We start from the raw sequence: 19,462 nt of genomic DNA, 5'->3' as shown, positions 1-19,462 counted from the left end.
TTTTTTTTTTTTTTTTTACTCAACATTTTTCCCAACAATCTGCTAGCCAAATTACGCTTATACTAGAACTTTTATGGAACAAAAATGCTTAATCATGACGAAGATTAGGTGCGAAATTGGGAGAAAATGCAGAATCGCCCACTGCTTGGTGCGTTTTTAAGAATTGCACATACTCGGTATCCATGTACATGTCAACCTATTTTCACTTAAAAAAACATCCCAGAATTACACAAAAATGGCATTGCGCACACTCTTGACTTTATCCATGTACAGTGCTAAAGTCCTAGCTAGTAACCTTTATCGCCTTACCAAAATGTCGCCAAACTACTTGTTACCATATTCCAAAGATTAGCCATATAAATGTATTACTGGTTGAAATTTTACTGGAATTTGCTTTATCAAAGTTATGTTGCTAATATGGAAGGAGTTCTGATGATGTGTTTATTTGTGTTAATTTTTATATTGCACCTCTGATTTATTATTTATATTATACAATTATTTTCCTTGTTCTATACATGCATATCGAAATTTACATTTCTCATAGAGCGGCGATAATAAAACTAAATACAATGGTAGAATAATGATAATACATTTTTATCTTCAAATGACTGATGATTTATGTTAATTTTTTCATTATATAACAAAAGAATATAAAACTACTTTTTAAAATTAATCATTTTATATAAGATTTTAAAAAGTACACAGATTTATAAAACAAAAAATATTTCCATTAACAAATGGTATGAAGTAAAATATATGTACACATATTTGGGAATACATTAACCATCTAACTATTTTTTTTTTTTTTCAGAATTTAATGGTAAAACATTTATCAGAGGTTTATTAAAATTCGTTAAAAATGCAACAATAAAAAACACCTCATTTAAATTACGTAGGCTATTATATGGAATAGCTCCCTCAAAATAGCGGAATATTTTTATTCTTCCTATTGCCCGTTCAATATGCACTCTTTTATTGGAAATAGCTTTATTTTCACTTCTTTGTTCAAGAGTGAACTGAATGTTTCCTTTCAAAAAGTGCGGTATTTTTAAATGACACCCTTTTTTAGATAATTCTGAATTAATTGTAAATCCTTTATCAGCTAATACTAAATCTCCTTCCTCGAGCAAATCAAGTAACTGACTTTTTAAAAAGAGAGCTTTATCTGATATTGCACCACACCACAAATCTGAAATAAAGGTGACTGCTCCAGAAGGAGAGATGCCGACTAGTGCTTTCAGCGTATTGGCATTTTTGTAGTAGCTGAAACTTAGTTGCTGTTCTGTAGGATTGCATGGCCTCTGTATTTCGAGCTCTGTGCAATCAATGATTACTCGGCAATTTGGATATTGATGTAAGAATTGCAGAGGCATGAACTCTTTAACTTGGGCCTTTTTTGGCCATATATTCACACATTTAAGCTTAGTAGAAACAATTCTCGTTACACAATTGAAAATCTTTGAAACTGTAGAAGAAGCTATCTTAAAAATTATTCCTAGGAATTCATTTGTGGTTCCAGTTCGAATTTTCACTAGAAACATGAAAAATTGATCAATAGGTGGCATTCTATCTTTCTTTAACAAATCTTCCGATAAATTTAAAAAGTTGAATATTGTCATAAACGTCTCATGAGAGAAACCTGTTACGCATTTCATGTTTACTTTTATCCTCTCATTAGCTGAAGAAAACACATTCAATAAAACATTATTTTGTGCAGCATCCAATTGGTCTCTCATTTGACAAAATTCGTTTAAAATTAACAAAAAAGACTCGTCAGTTTGTGATGATACTGTCTTCCTTATGCAAACAGGAATATTTGCTCTGAAAAGGAAAAGAAAATATGTACTGTAATAAATAGTTTGACAGTTTAAATAAAACAAAAGTTCTAATATTAAAATAAATACTTTTCTTCAATAGTAATGTCCAAAATTTAAAGCATGAATTGCAGCTCCTACACCACAGAATAGTTATGGTTGATTTCAACCATAACTATTCTGTGGTTATGGAATTGGTGAATAGGAATTTTCCTAATCAGCAATTAGTCAAGCAATATGCTTTTTTTTTTTTTTTTTTTTCATTTTCTTTTTTTAATGTTGTGATAGACAGGCAAACAACATTCATAGTCATATTATTACTATTTTTTTAAATATATTTACAATTTCTAGATATTATACATGAAAATTTCAAGATGGTATATATGTAACTAAGGATGGGTTATATTCAATATTATAAAAAAATATATTGTAGACAACAAGCTCCAAGACCAAAATAAATGCATAAGTGTCCTTTTAATAATTTGAAAAATAAAGATAATAATGAAAGAAAGAAATAATAAAAGAAAACAGTGCTTTTAATAATTTGGGAATAAATATATGTATAAAATACAGGTACTCAACTGGGTATAAAGTATATATGTTATGAATAACAATCCCCTTCCCCCATTTTGGTGACACTACACCATGCTACACGTTGCAAACATCTAATTTATCACTTGCATCTAGCTAAAGTACCAAAATAACTGATAAATTTAAAATATCTGACTACAAGTATAAATAACGTTTTATTATGAAAAGACATTTCTAAAATATCTATTCTGATTACAGTACAACAACTTAATAAAAAAATGCATTCTCTTAGCCAGAAAGGTATCAATGTAACTGATTTAGGTACTTTTCCATTATGCACTTGCCATGCATTTTGATGTGTATGTGTGAATAACAGAAAAATGAGGTATGTGTGTACACATATACCACTTCGCACACACACACCAAAATTTGCATGGCAGATATATAACAGAAAAGTTCTCTCATTTATTTGGCATTCTTTTGTTGAACTATTTAAATACTTTTGTAATATATAGAATTCTTTATTAAAGCAGTTCCCAAGACTGAATCACTAATCAACTGAAACATCTCATTGAAATCTTTCCACATATTTCTCATACCTCATTACATGTTACATCTTGGTTGATTAGTAATTAAATTTGGGGGACATTTTACTAAATTTTCAATTTTTTTGTGAAACTTTTACATGCAAATAAACATAAGGTATACAAAATAGAGGACGAACTAACAATAAAAATTATTTTTAAATCAGCAATACTGAAGCATTTAGAAGCTTAAAATTTCTATGTAGTAAGCTATTTGCAAGGATAAACTTAAGGCTAACGTCTAATATGATACCTTACAATGTGATGCTAGTAATCAGAATCTGGTGAAGTAAATAATAACAACCCAGAAATCAAATTCAATGAATTTATTAAAAAGTATTATTAGCAGTGGTAAAAACTGAAGTAAGAAACACCAAAGAAATAAGCATAGAAAGTGTCATATTATAGAAATAAGTATTAAAATTAGGTGGAAACCTCGCTAACTGCTTCGTCAGTGAAGTGTCTACCAAAGTTGTAAGAATTGAAGTAAGAAACATGATAAAAGAATAAAACAACAAGTCCTTAACACATAAGCAATAAAAACCCTGTCAAATACGAAATAATATGTATCATGCCATAGACAGCAATTAAGTTGCGATCAAGGCAATTTTCATTTCGAAAACTATCAGCTGCAAAAAACATTGAAACAGGAAGAAAGTAATTAAATTTCATAGCACACCAATTATGCTTTTATCTTTTTCTAAAACCAAAAGTGTAGAAAATTAAAAAAAAAAAAAAAATACAATCTTTAGTTTTCACATACAAATGCTCTATGTATTTCTGATAAAACTAGTAGATAAATACCTCTTGAACTTTCCTGTGATGGTTCACCAAATACATAACTAGTTCGCTTACGAGTGGTTCCTTTAGTCGAAATAAAAATAAATTTCGTTGGCACAGCATCTGCCTATAATGACCTCCTGTTCGTGAATGGCTGGGATGTGAAACATTCTTCTTCAAAATGTTCAGAGCAAATTCTGGTAGTGGGGGTTGGATTGAAGTTTTCCCTTTTTATTCTTACTATCCACTCTTTACGCAGATTTTCATCCTTAGGAAACAGATGGAAGGAAATCTTATTTTCTTTACATCTGTCTTTCATGTTGTTATTTGAACAACCGTATGCACAACATGTAGTAGGCATTGTCAACACTCAAAAACTGGAAATGTAAACAGGAATTTAGAAATCAAACTAAAGATTAAAACTATAATGGGAAAATGATAAATGAATTATCAGATCAAGGAAAGAATTCATAAATAAATATTAACAATCAGAACATGGTAAAGCAGCGAACAAGAGAGTATCATGAAGATAACAATAACATATAAGAGTGGCAAAAATTATACTAACCAAATGAATGAACAGTTAATTAACGTTTGAAATAATACTTAAAACTGAAATGCAAATTTCATAACTAATTAAAAATAAACAAAGTTTCCGATTTTTCAACACAGCTACAACAGCACAAGCTTGTTTGTTTACATTAGCAGTCCTTACATCACGTGACCTCCGACGTCACCGGAATGTATCTCATTGCATTCAATAACAGGGATGTTATTTTACATCTTAATGGATTTATTATGCAGAAAAATCTGAGGAGAGTCCTTTAATTACAATTCGGGGGCATTTCTCAGCATTCAGCATAAATGTGTGGAAAGGAATGTTTGTCATTAGAGAAAAAAGGAAGAGAATGGACACAGTGACAGAGATATCAGAATCATATGAAACTTCAAGTAAATGAGAGAAAATATTCATATAAATATAACTGTGGCAGCTAAAGACATCTACAATGTTATCACGAACGGAAGTAAAAGAAAGATTTTGCTTTCCCCCCCTCACTTCTCTACTATTTCTCTCTTCTTGACCAAACAAGTTTCATGTTACAAATGGATCATCTGAAAACTGAAGTAGGAGTAAATTACAGGTCAGATTTCAGAAATATCACTGATGCAATTAGTCTTCTACAATTTATTTCAGAAAATAACTACAGTACAAAGTCCCTAATCTTGACGTCCATTATCAGGAATGATCTATAATCTGGACTTCAAAGCCACAAACTTACGCATGCGCGTAAAGCGTTTACACATACGCGCTTCCGTTAGTGAAGAAAGTGACAGAGAAGTTACTGAAAACGAAAAAATGGTTAATCTTCGGATTATGGTAACTTGGCGATTTATTGGCGAAAATTGGCGACCAACCCTGCTACAGCAACCTGCTAGTTTTGTTTTGGACGCCATTTTGTTTTCACGAAGTAAAAGCATGTTTTTTTTTTTTAACTCAAAATTTTTTCCAACAATCTGCTAGCTGAATTATGCTTATACTAGAACTTTTATGGAACAAAAATGCTTAATCATGACGAAGATTAGGTGCGAAATTGGGAGAAAGTGCAGAATCGCAAACTGCTTGCCGCGTTTTTAAGAACTGCACGTACACGGTATCCATGTACACGTTGACCTATTTTCTCTTAAAAAAAATCCCAGAATTGCACAAAAATGGCATTGCGCACACTCTTGACTTTATCCATGCACACTGTTAAGTCCTAGCTAGTAACCTTTATCGCCTTACCAAAATGTCACCAAACTACCTGTTACCATATTCCAAAGATTAGCCGAAAAAATTTCGATTGACAAATTAGTCGGTATTCTCGACACAGCAATTACAGGACTTGAACAGTGGAACAGTTCAGTTACTTGAACAGTAACTGAACAAGAAATTAAGAATCTGTTTATAGAATTAAAGAGAAAGTATTAGCACAAAAAAACGAAGCAACTTAAACAACTTACATTGAAAGAAATGTTTAATAAAGTAAACAAATAAATATTAAGTTTTTTTTTTGTAAATTTTGATACCTTTTAGATCATAATTGCTCTTTATTTCAAAAATTATGGTTTCATATTTTTAATTGTATAATTTCTGCATGCCATCTTACCAGATTTAAATTGATGATCTATAACCCGGAAAAACCCGTAATCCGGAATTGCTTAGGTCCCTAAGTGTCCGGATTATGGACTTTGTACTGTATATATTTTCAGAGACCTACAAACTGTTGCTAATTATTATTACTATTTCAGTGACCTCTGCTGAAGCCAAGAGATGCTTAACTCTAAAGGCTCAGGTGCGAAGCAAGTTAAATCAGGCCCCTGGGCATAAGCTGCATCCTGCGTATAACATGGTATGGAATGGCATAACTTCCCTACCATAACATGGCATAGATCTTAAATAAGAATAAATCTCATGAATTGCAGTGATGAGCCTTGCACAGATACAAAACATCAATTCAGTTACTCCGGCGTCGATATCTGGTGGTGTAGAAATGCAATTTAGCTAATGTGGCAGAAATTATAGCAATATGAGGGATATCTAAGTTGTCACATGCTACTGTCTTGACTTAACTCTAAAATGAATTAAGACACTTTTAAGAAGCACTACGAGCAAGGTCAGACTAAGCACTCTAGCCATGATCTCAATTGAAAAGGCATGATAAATCACATAGCTAAATTCAATGAAAAGGTTATTGATTTATTTGCCCCAAAATATGACAGATGAGTAGATCAATTTACAAAAATTGTACTTGACCGTTTTCTAATCACAGTTCAAAGATATAGAGTAAACAATATTACAGATTTATTATAGTCTATTGTAAGAAATAAAATACTACAATTTTTTTGCCAATGGCAACATTTCTTTTAGTTGCATTCTTTTCCTTTAATTTGAAAAAGTGCAAATGTAATTTGACTTGTAAATTTTGTTGTATCTGCAAATTTAATTTTTTTAATTTATTTTGTAAACCTCCATTTAAATAACCCATGAACCGCCACGGCATTTAGTACTTGCATTTTTACTTTTAAAGTGCTATATCTCTGCTTTAAATTTTTTCTACCATTCAAAATACAGTACAAAGTCTGTAATCTGGACTCGTCAGGACTTCGGCGATTCCGGATTAGGGTTTTTTTCGGATGATAGATCATCAGTTTAAATCTGGTTCGATGGCATGCAGAAATTATACAATTAAAAATATGAAATCGTAATTTATGAGATAAAGAAAAATTATGATCTAAATGGTATCAAAATTTACAAAAAAAAAAGCTTAATATTTATTTGTTTACTTTATTAAACATTTATTTCAATGTAAGTTGTTTAAGATGCTTCCACAAAATATTCAAAAAGTTCCTTTTTCTTGTGTTATATATAGTGGACTTTCCAATGCCATACTTCTCGTATAATTTTGAAACGGATAGGCCTTTATCCATTTTTTGCAGCAATTCCACTTTTTGTTTAATGGACATCGAAACATGCTTTCGCTTTGTAGATCCTTTGGCAGCTCCAGAATTGGAAACTCTTTTTGACATAATCGAAAGTTCAAGCTTAATTTTTATAAAATTGTTCTAACAGTCTGCAAAAAATAATAAGCCAGATCCAATTAGAAGATTAAGGAACAGCACAATCTGCAACATTAACTGAAATGCCTTAGATAATTTTAGCCTAGCTTATACTGTTCGTTACACATTAAACGCGCATGCATAAACGCATTATGCATTTACGCATGCGCATAAAGTTTGTAGCTTTGAGATTCGGATTATAGATCATTCCGGATTATGGACGTCCGGATTACAGACTTCGTACTGTATACCTAAATGTTTCTTCAGAATTTAGAATTTTATAAAAATATTCATAATTAAAATCACTGTTGCAACGTACTGAAAGATAAACAAAATGTGATTTATGCAGAAATGTCACTATTACCCATCCAACAATGAACAACATTTGAAGCAGAAGTCTCCCTGCTTTTCGATTTGTGCAGAATTGACATGTATGGAAGTACTACCAAACCACTGTCAAAATAATATGCTCTGGATGTCAACAAATGCCACATCCCCTTTGCTATCAAAGCTCAGTAGCACTGTGTCAGCTATAGTGGGAAGAAAGCGACTCCTTTTATTCCTTCCTCTATGATTATCTGATTATGAATTTGAGCATCAAATGTCAAAAAATGAATTTGCAATTAGGAATAGAGTTGGTGAGAAAATGCATATAACTGCATTTTCTCACCAACTCTATTCCTAATTGCAAATGGCAGATAGCATGCTAATTAAGGCAGCCATGCAAACATCGAAAGAGAATGAGAGACAGGTGGGTGAATTAACTTCATGTAATTTTTCTTTATGCAGTGCATTTACTAGAGCTCTTCTCGTTTTTCATTGTTATTGTAATTTGCTTTTATTTAATTATTGTTTCATTATTTTTTCCTTTAATCTTGTATAGTAATTTATATTTCATTATCGTTTCAATTTATTATGATTATTGGTCATCATATTACCCTATACTTATATTTTGCCATTTCACTGTCATATGTAGTATTGTTTTTTATTATTCATTTTGATTTTATTTCTTCTGTTCTTTGTGTTTCTGTGCCCAAAGCAAGAAATTTTGCTGGTATTTTTAAGTGGGTTAAACTGATTCAGAATAGTAAGCTATGTTCAATCATTCTGAACACATGGTACTATTCCGCTGTGTTCAAAAAATGACCACAAATGGCATCACTTGGTACTGTGACTAAAAAACAAATGACAGCAGTGTATATTATACTTCAAAGACTATTCAATCATCATCATGATTTTTAAACAACAAATTCAGCACAGCTGAAATCTTTGTGTTGACATATTATGTATTCGGAAAGAATTGCTACATCAAAGATAATGAACGAATATGGTTTCGGATCAAACGCAATAGCTTCCCGGAGCCAATGCATAAAAGAAACAATTCTGGAATACATCGAAATGAGAAATGAACAGCCATATGATTGGTGGACTTGATAAAATGGTTGAACTGATGCCAATTCGGAAATAGAAAGTATCATCTGGGCCATCACGTAGAAGAGGCGCTGCAGGCAATGTCGTACCGTTAGTAAAGGCACTCGACACTCTCTTCTGCTGCCATAGCCCATTAAAGACAAATTTCGTCACATTGTCCTACCAGACACGTCCATCGTACGTCCTGCATTGATTTCTACGGTTCTTTCATGCAGTGTTGATTATCTGTTAACACTGACAATTCTAACACACGTCGCCAGTTTCGGTCATTAAGTGCAGGCGGTCGGCCATTGTGTTGTACATGGTGGGAAGTTACGCCTGAAATTAGGTACTCATGGCACACTTTTGACACTGCGAATCTCAGAATGTTGAATTCCCTAACGATTTCCGAAGTGGAATGTCCCACGCGTCTAGCTCCAACTACCATTCAGCGTTCGAAGTCTGTTAATTCTCGTTGTGCGGCCATAATCATGTCAGAAACCTTTTCACAGGAATAATTTGAATACAAATGAAGGTCCTGCCAAAGCAATGCCCATTTATACATGTTGTACGCGATGCTAATATTTGGATATTGCTATACCATGATTTTTGTCACCTCAGTTTACCTTACAATGCTGTTCAAGTTTAATACTTTGCCCAAATACAAATATGGCTATCTTTATGAAATTATTAATACATAATGTGCATTACATATTCGTTTTTGTCATGCACAAGTGCTATCATTTCCATAAACACGTCTATTAAAATTAATTTTGTTACATTCTGCAAAATACGAAAATAAGCATATATACAAGTTGTTCGTATATATTACATGAATTTGATTGTTCTAGAATTTTTATGCAAAAAGTGACAGTTTTAAGACATTGTTAATTCCACATTCCAAAGTACACTTGGGTTTTCATCCGCAGAGAACTCGTTGGCGCTTCGGGAAAGAACCCGTTGGCGCCGTTGCATTTTTACTCGCCAAGCTCGCGTTTCATCGGCAATGAGACGAGCCACAAACGTGATTTTTAATGCATGTAAATTCAAGTTAGCAGACAAATTCAAGTTAGCAGACAAAACAATATATTAAGCATATGGTAGTAAAAATTCACAGATAATAAGCATGTAGATGTAAAACTAACTGGTCAAACGTGATATACTAAATAAATTTGTATTAAATTCAAGTTAGCACAGAAAAGAATATATTAAGTGTAAGATAATATATAAGCATTTATAACGGAAATAAAAATTCATTTCAAAAATATAAATTAGTATTAATGTACTGAAATTAACCGGTTAAACGTGATAAATGGAAAAAATTTGTCTTAAATTCCAGTTAATACAGAAAACAAAATATTCCTTACACCAGCAGCGGTTTGCTAATTTTGATGACCATGGTGATGCATCAAACTATTCTGTCATCTTAGATAATCAATAATATTTTTTATTTCAATTTAATCATCTGTTTATGTCACATCAGCCATCCTCTGAAAGGTTATTGTTAGAAAAGCATTAACAATATATTGTTAAAATTTAAGCCAGAAAATTTATTTATTCTCATTTTAGATGACAATACCAATAATAAAAATAAAAGCATTACTTAGTTATTTAAATTTCTGGTTCTTAGAGCTGTTAATAATTAAGAACACAGCGTGAATAGCCGTGTTACAAATTAGCATTCACCCCTCCCGCCGTATTTTCTTCCTTTCATCCCGAACCGAGAACCGGCATCTATCTACGAAAATATTTCTGTCCAATCGTTGTTAAAAAATTCAGAAAAAATAATAATAAATAAGAGAAGAATAATATAACAAAATGAACCCAAGAGGAATGGTTGCAAACTTCGAACAAGCGAATAGGATAAATCCGATGAGTTACCAGGTTTGAACTATTATCGCCAAAGTTGGCGATGTTTACATTTACCGGGTTCTCTGCGGAAGTGCTTCCAAGTATTTTGCTGCACAGAATAAACACTTCATATTAATTTGTAACAAAATCTGCTCATTCACTTGCTTCGAGTTTTGCGTAATAAAAAATACAGTATAAATACTTGTTGATTGCAGAAGATCTTAGAAATAGGAGGAGTTATGAGATTTTCAGGACTGCAGAAATATGTACCAGTAACTTTCCTGCCCTTAACGTCAGCTCATTTTTATTTGTGTATCAGTACGTGCTTCTTGATGTTCTGCTATTTTTGAATAACGGTTTGTAATTTTTCCATGGATTTAGTTTTATATATTTGGCTTAAACTTGCACTTAGCCCCATTACATTTACCAGAGTTTTAGTGACATTTAAAAATGTATTTATACGCAAGCTACACAGAAAAGAATATCACACATTCCATACCCAACACAAATGTAAACAAATGCCAAAGAATATATATAGGCCACGGATAGACCCCGTGGTATAGCCGTTCTTTGCAAATGCTTTTCCCCTTCTCGAAACCCGCAAATACTTCTTTACAACTTGTCGCATGTTAGCACTTTCATTGAGATCGGCTAATCATAGACGGGTAGAAACAGCCAAGAATGTGTTAAAATTAAGATTTACGAAGTGTGTTAAAATTAAGATTTGTGAAGTGTGTTAAAATTAAGATTTGTAATTTTTTCTCTTTCCAAGCAAATTTTTAGAATTATATATATTGAAATGTAATTAAAACGCGATTTTCGTTTGGCAACACATAGTGTGCGTAAACGATTGGTGCTGGAGCAAAGAATATGTAAACATTAGTTTGTTTTTTCTGGTTTTTTCATCATTTGCTGTACTGATTATTTCAGTGACGGAGATTACAAACTCTATGTAATGTAATATTTTTATAAAAGAAGTCCGAACAGACGAATTATTTGCAACACTAATTGCTACTTCAAGCAGATGTTCTAATGTGTGAAATGACTGATGAAGTATTATTACCTGCTAAATATGAGTCTAGCCAAATAAACTTTTCATAAGAAAAGGAGTTTTTCACATGTGAAGTTTGGGGATTTCATCTGCAGATTGTTCTCGTGTAAAAGTTATCTTGCTAAACACGTTGCCATTCATTCAAAAGTGAAACCTTATGTTTGTGATGTATGTGCAATATCTTTTTTAAGTAAGACTTTTCTTACGCAACATTATCGTATTCATACCGGCGAAAAACCATATCATTGTGAGGAATGTAAAATAAGTTTCATGGGGAGAAAATATTTAGGCCAAACTTCATTCCCATGTAAAAAATGTGATAAGGTATTTCGTTCAAGAAGTGGCTTGTATAAGCATGAAATAAACCATGCTAACGTGAAAGCTTACGTATGCCTGGTATGTGAAAAATCTTTTACTCAAAAATCTTCGCTTCAAGATCATTATCGTATTCATACTGGTGAAAAACCGTTTCAGTGTGAAGTGTGTGATAAAAGGTTTAAACACAGATGTTCTCTAAACAAACATTGTTTGCTCCATAAAAATGAAAAACCTGTTAATGAAAACACTTTCCTATGCATCTTGTGTAATAAGGTACTTTATACTAAAAGTGGATTATACAGGCACAATCTAAGTCATACTTTTTAAAATTGTGTGTATGTGATGATGTATCACTCATGCTAGGAAGTATGCCATTAAAGATTTAATATAAAAAGCATGCTGACAATGGCATAGCTAGGGTGTTCCCAGGTACAGCATCCAGGCGGCACCAAACTAATGCTACGAAATTTTTTAATGAAATGTTTTCCATTCTTGGCACACAGAAAGGGGTGCAAATTCTTCAGTTGCCCCTGGGTCCTGGAATCCTAGCTACGCCGCTGCACACTGGTGTAATATTTTTTGCCCAAATAAAAATTTTTTAATAAATACCAAATAAAAACCAACATACTTGTTGTATTTTTTTATTTGATTCATGTAATTTAATGTATGAGAATGTGGCCTGTTTAAATTGACATGAGTACTGATGGGTTTGAAAAGTCCTATATAACTTTAGATTAAGTAAAATGTAAATTTGCTTAATTGTTTTTTATTAATTCCTTGTAGACTGCTCCTATGCATACAACATGGATGGAAACTCACTGAAGAAGACAAATGCCACATGTACATGACGAAAGAATCCTATATTTAAAAAAAAAACTACGTATGTAAGTTTATGCGTTAGTAATAATTAGCTTTCCTCAACCATTGCATTTGATGTAATGTAAATTTTCATTCCTTTATTTTCAAAATGTGAATAGCTGATTTCTTATAATTTTATCCACTTTTTTCCTTTCTTTCTAATCAGATGTAAGAGCATATATTTCTGAAATATAAGTAAGTTTAACTTTCCCTTTCCAAGACCCATGGAGAATATGTTCATCCTCAGAGTTATGTTTTAAATTCATGTTCTCAGTTTATTTTTATTTCAATACTAAATTCTACTTCATTTACTAATTTATTACTATTCATTTATTCTATTTGATTTACTAATTTATTTCTACAGTCAAAAGTCTTTAATCTGGACTCGTCGGGACCTCGGCGATTCTGGATTATCGGTTTTTTCGGATTATAGATCATCAGTTTAAATCTGGTAAGATGGCATGCAGAAATTATAAAATTAAAAATATGAAACCGTAATTTATGAAATAAAGCACAGTTATGATCTAAAGGGTAGCAAAATTTACAAAAATAAAGCTTAATATTTATTTGTTTACTTTATAATTTACTTCTTTCAACGCGCGCATGCATAAAGCATACATTGCGCATAGTTGAAATTAGGAAATTGCAACCAGAAAACTATTTGATGTGTATTCGTGATATTTATAATGACAAGAAATTTTATTTAAATCATATCAAAGACGGAGTATATCGAGATTAAATACTACATTTAATAAGGAATTATAAGCCGAATAAAATAAAAACATCTGCCCTAAAGATGAGGATAGTGCTGACAGATCAACTTCCAGTTCATTGCGCGCCGCGATGTCCCCCCTTCCGCAGAGCAGCGTGAAATTGATAAACAGATTTCGGAATGGTTAGAGAAACAAAGGATATGCCTTTATCCATTTTTTGCAGCAATTTCACTTTTTGTTTGATGGACATCGAAACATGTTTTCGCTTTGTAGATTTTTTGGCAGCTCCAGAATTGGAAATTCTTCCTGACGTAATCGAAAGTTCATACTTACTTTTATAATATTGCTCTAACAGTCTGCAAAAAGTAATAAGCCGGATCCAATTAGAAGATTAAGGAACAATGCAATCTGCAACATTAACTGAAATAGATAATTTTAGCTTAGCTTATACCGTCCGTTATGCATTAAACGCGCATGCGTAAAGGTATTACGCGCATGCATAAACGCATTATGCGTTTATGCTAATTTTGAACACAGAAATGCAAGGGTTTTGAAATAGAAGGGGGAGTACGATTGAGTCCGATGTATTCTTCTCTTGATAATGTTACATCAGATTTAATATATTCCTCATTTATTTTTTCAGGTACTTATAATTTTTAGATTTTAATATTACATTTCTTTAATTCTTATTTTGTATATTTATAGGATGTGTTTCGTAATTTATTGGTATTGAATTTCACCTTTTTTTTGGGGGGGGGGTCTTTGTGTAAAATGGGTTCTAAATTTCGTATTTTTTGTCAATACTGATCAATTTTCAGCAGCATATTGCATCAAAATACTTTGAATAATTATGTTTTTAATACAAAATTTTTTGTGATGCTATATGTGTATATAAATGTAAGTATAAAATATGATTGGTATGCTAAAACAATAACAATTGGCAACCTCTAAATTAACTCTTATATTTGCCCTTTTCTCCCAAATTTCTAGACCATTCTAATGTTACATGACTCTTACATAATGCTGGATGTAAATGAAACTGAAACTCAAAAACAATCAATAGCAGCTTAGCTTTATATATACACGTGCTCAATATAAATACCGCTATTACTAGAAATTACAGTGCATTAGCTTTCCTTGCTCTCTTTGAATAGTCTATGCCACTCTGTTAGCATTCTTCTTCCTTTGTTTATCACATAATGTGACGCAGATAAATTTTATAATGTGTGTAATGCCCAAAATGAGTGTATATTCTAAATTACTGCAACGAACTATGTCAAAGTATGTCTACCAAAAAATGAAGGACTGTGAAAAGAAATGTTTTTGAATCTTTAATTTCTGCTTCGGTGTCTTCATCACTTTCGTCACCTGACTGCATAATGGTAAAGGAATGTATTCTCTAGAAAAACATTTATTTTCTCCCTCCTTCCAGCATGCCATTGTGTTGCAACAGTTAGAACACTCGACTCATACTCGAGAGATCCAGGTTCGAGCCCCGACGAGGGCATTGCACAATTTTCACATCTCAAGTGTTTCCAAATAACCTAACATGTCTACAAGCTCAGCAGTTCCCAGCTGCCCTTGGTCATCTGCTTCGAGTAAATTATCACACACACACACACACACACACACACACATATATATTTCATCTGTTTACTTTATTTGATAAAGAGACACTTAGAAGTAGGTATTCAAAGAAAGAGAGGATACCAAATGGTAAGACACGTAATGCTTTCATTCTGAAGCTGTACTCAAGTGTTAAATGTGTTGCTGTGAAGAAAATGTTTGTTTCTTTCTTGCAAATTGCTGAATTTAAAAATCTGGAAACTCTGAAAGCTAAATTACTGTCAGTTTTAGATTGAATTTTGAGATGAAGTACAATATTCTGTTCATCTTTACCTCATAAGGAAATTTTCCATGTAGCTATTAGGTTATATCAAAATTTCTCTTACTTGAAACATACTGGGGAATTTTAAAACTTTGTATCTTATTCTGAAGAGAGAATATTATAGCATTCCATTTTCTGGTACTGAAATCCATATCTAAGTACTAAAATAATTTGGTTTATTGCAAAATTCAGTCTGTTGTTATTTGGTAAAAACAGTTTGTTTGGACGCTGTTAAAATGGAAATTCTGAAATACATTAACCACTGCAAGAAATGTGCTCAACAAGAATTTACCTGTGCTTAAAAAATTTATCAGTCATTTTGAATTACAGATTAAACTTTGTAACAGAAATACAGTAGAAGTGAAGAAATCCACAAAGCTTGGGACCAGAGGTTGTGCGGATTTTAGTATTTTGAGACAGAAAAGATAAATCTTAATATTCAGGCTAAAAGTGCAAAATAAAAAAAGCGTATTAGATACATTTAATTAAACTATTATATACATTATTACAATAATTTATTATATGCATTAAATTATTATTATATATATAAATTGATTATATATAAGCTCCTCCATTTTAAAATCAGCATGAATCTGCTTTCCCTTTTCTCTCAGAAGCAGTCCTGAAACTGGTACCCCCATCTCTCAGGCCGCTGCCGGAACCACTGGTACGAGACGGCATCGAGGTTTGCCGATTTTGCCTCGTGTAAAGATTTCCTGTTTCAGATTCCAGTGTTAGAATCACTGTTGCTGTAAAATTTTAACAGCTTTCCTTTATTTTTCTGTATATCATACAGGGTCCGTGTCGCAATTCCTTACGATTCTGCTATAAACTGAGGAGAAGCACCTGTCTTTCATCTTTTGCAGAATTTCCACTTTTTGTATTACCGTCAGTGCAATGTGATTACGTTTTTCAATGTTGCAAGTAGTAAAATCATGAGTGCATTTCTTATCTGTCATTGTATTAAAAAGTGCTGAAATTAAAAATATTCTTAATTTATCGACAAAATATTTGGATTTAAAAAAAAAAAAAAAAAAAGGCAGCACTAAATAATCTCGTGAAATAACAAAGCTCAGAAAGTACAACAACGTGAATTGTGTACTTGAAGGAAGAGTTAAGTGAATCATCTGCTTTTTTACCTTGATGTAGACTGGAGGGGACTTGACATCATGATTCTGTTATGACTCATTTTCTTCGGTAATTATGATGTCATTATCCGGTAAGTATTTTTTATTGGATATTTCGTACTCCATGGTGCGATTTCCGAAACCTATAAACTGAATGTTTATATTTTGAGAGGCAACGCGGATTTTCGTTATTTGACTGTACTACACGGTACTTTTCCGTTTCGCCGGCACAAATCTCGCCAAGCAGACTTTGTTGGCGACAGCATACAGTATACACATAAAAAATTTTAGTTCTAAGAATTTTTTATTTTGAAGGCATAGACATATTAATATGATTTAAAATTTTGCAAAAAGCCAATAAATAAAGAAAATAAATTTGTAAAAAGACATTAATTTAAGAATTTACTATGCTTTCATGGTTCAATATCTGATTCACCGCATCGTATCACCTGACCCAAAGTGATCTCATCTCACGTAAACTACACCTACAAAAATATAATTCCCTCAGTAATTATCTACATTAATTTCAAGTTAAATCTTAATTTGGAATACAAGTTTAAATGCAAGAATTATTTCAATTCGTACGAATAGCTTACTCAGAAATTATGTAAAACTGCAGTGCTTTACTTCGCTAGTGCATTCTCATTAGAATTGATGAATTGAACCCTTAATTTTTCCTTTCCTATATTTTTGCCTTCGGGTGAGCGGTGTGATTGCATCCTAATTGACTTAATTACCGCAAATGGTCTTAGGGTATAAAATTTAACTATCTTGTGTAAAAATTCTATGTAATTGTATGCTAGTATTGAAAGAAACAATCAATCTGATAACAAATGGCTGCGACTTGTTTTGAAAATGAAGCATAAAAGGTTACCAGTGAAGATATTCCGTTTGGCATCAGTTGTACCATTATTGGCAACTTTATCGTTTGCGCCCGCAAAACGGAAATGTTGCAGAATCACTAGTCTTCTCTGTCATGGGATTACAGAAGCTGTTTGCACATTTTTTAGACAATTTTCATTGCATTTACAAAAATATTTTACCTAAAATTTTTGCATTTTAAATGTTTCATTTGATACACTTTATTCTTCAGCCTTTTTTAGTATCGAAAAGGTATTTTATCCCATTCCTCTTCAACAGTTTTCCAAAGTCCAAGCAGGGTTGTAAGTCGGCATTTGAACAATTCACTTCTTAAAAGTCCAAAAGCACAAAAATACATGGATGATACGTCAGGAGATTTTGTAGGGATATGAATGAAGGGTATGTCCTTGCTGTATGTTTCTTGTTCCATTTTTCCAGGAAATTAATGGTGGATTTTGACGTTTGGCTGCTTGCTTTGTCTCAATGCAGTTCTATTGGAAAAACTGGTTGTAAAATATGTTCCCAATAATATGAGTAGTTGATCTTAATATATTTTCCATGCTCTTTATTTTTAATTTGCTATTCCATTAAAAACCAACAACCAGTTTATGTACTGGCACTGGCAACCATAACCTACCTGGACACAGACAGCTGTGCCCATTTTTATTGTCCCCCTATTTTTTTAATTGTTAAAAATTGGAGTCTTGTTTAAGAGACCAAACCTCTACGATGATAACGTTTTGGAGGTTGCCAGAGCCATCATCTTTGCCCATGGCACTATTTGAATATGCTTTATCATAGACAACAACAATCACTTCTAAGTAAATATTTTTCAAAAATTGTTTTAATAAAAAAAAGTCAAGGAATATCATTGTTAAGTCTTTCTGTTAAAGTTTTGAATAATGTTTGATTTTATGTTAAACATATTATTCACAGCCAAGCTCTCCGATTTATCACTGGTGCAATTAAAACCACCCCAGTTGATGCACTTTTACTAGCTACATATTATATGTGCATTAAGTCCATTGTGGAAGAGATAGCACTAATCCTATGGGGAAAAAAAAATTAAGGGAATCAGACTGCTTTCCCTGTGGAATTACTTCCTTTTACTGATGGAGAGAAAACTTAAAACTCAGAATGGTTTTCTTCAGGCAGTCTTTTCTGTCAGAGATCAGCTAGGTCTTAAGATGGGAAGCTGACAATTTTTTGAAATCACAATGTGCAACTGATATAAGAAAATAATGTAGTCAGAATTAATTTGTTACACGAAATCCTCAAAAAAGAAAAGAATGACCAAATTTTTAAATCTAAGTCTTTGGATACCATTTATGCTTTATATTCTGAGAGTGAATGGCTACATGTGTTTATGGATGAATCTATTTTGACTGACAGTAATAGTGCAGGCACTGGCATCTTTTTTTTTTCATTTTATAATCCTGTTGGAAGGAATAGGACTACTTTTGATATTGAGATTACAGTCATACTCATAGCCTTATCTCAACTCTAATGTGAACTTGAATATTTTTCAAAGGTTGCCATATGCCATACACTGTGATTCTAAAGCTGCTCTTCTAGCTATTTCTGTTTTTGAATCACCAATGTCTGTTGATGTTTTAAAATATCAGCAGTTTCTAAGCAACTTAGCTCAGGAAGGCAAAGAAGTTGCCATGCAATGGATACCATCACACTGTGGCCTTCATGGAAATGATAAGGCGGATTTTTTTGGCAAAGAAAGGGGCCCATATTCTCCAGATAGCTGACAACCACATCTTTTTTACACTGCCAATTATTACATTAATTAAAAATTAATACAAAAAAGCTTTTTGGAAACAGATTATCAAAAGGAACAGTCATAAACTATGGATTAACAGAATTTTTGACACTCCATTACGCCCAGAAAGAAATTTGTTTATCTTTCATCTTGTTACTGGCCATGGTTGCTTTTTAAAACATCTGCATTTAATGAACATTTTCCCAACCCCAATTTGTAAATTGTGCAACCTTCAAGAGGAAATGGCTGCTTCACATGCGAGTTGTTGCCCTGCACTTATTGCAGGATCCCTCTGGGAGGCAAGACAC

At 32.4% G+C, this 19,462-nt stretch overlaps 1 protein-coding gene across 2 annotated transcripts; it reads right to left on the bottom strand.

Moving 5' to 3' along the window:
* Positions 1-666: 666 nt before the first annotated feature.
* LOC146994464 (uncharacterized) lies at positions 667-4,755 on the bottom strand. Of its 2 annotated transcripts, none has more exons than XM_085826170.1 (3): positions 4,278-4,755; positions 3,734-4,086; positions 667-1,821 (listed from the first exon to the last, which is right to left on the bottom strand). In XM_085826170.1, the coding sequence occupies exon 3, from the start codon at positions 1,734-1,736 to the stop codon at positions 792-794; it is 945 nt and encodes a 314-aa protein (XP_085682296.1). In that variant the 5' UTR covers positions 1,737-1,821; positions 3,734-4,086; positions 4,278-4,755; the 3' UTR covers positions 667-791. The 2 variants fall into 2 exon arrangements, with proteins under 2 accessions (XP_085682296.1, XP_085682297.1); XM_085826171.1 differs by having other exon boundaries at positions 3,734-3,977.
* Positions 4,756-19,462: the final 14,707 nt, after the last annotated feature.

Source organism: Stegodyphus dumicola, chromosome 11 (assembly GCF_044657685.1).
Source record: "Stegodyphus dumicola isolate Sdum_Otavi_A_Nest chromosome 11, ASM4465768v1".
In the NCBI taxonomy this organism is placed as follows: Eukaryota; Metazoa; Arthropoda; class Arachnida; order Araneae; family Eresidae; genus Stegodyphus; species Stegodyphus dumicola.
The sequence above is the reverse complement of the archived record's forward strand: the minus strand, read 5'-3'. Positions and strand labels throughout refer to the sequence as shown.

Excerpts from the sequence above, each read along its gene's own strand:
- LOC146994464 (XM_085826170.1), bottom strand. The coding sequence starts at position 1,736 with ATGAGAGACCAATTGGATGCTGCACAAAATAATGTTTTATTGAATGTG.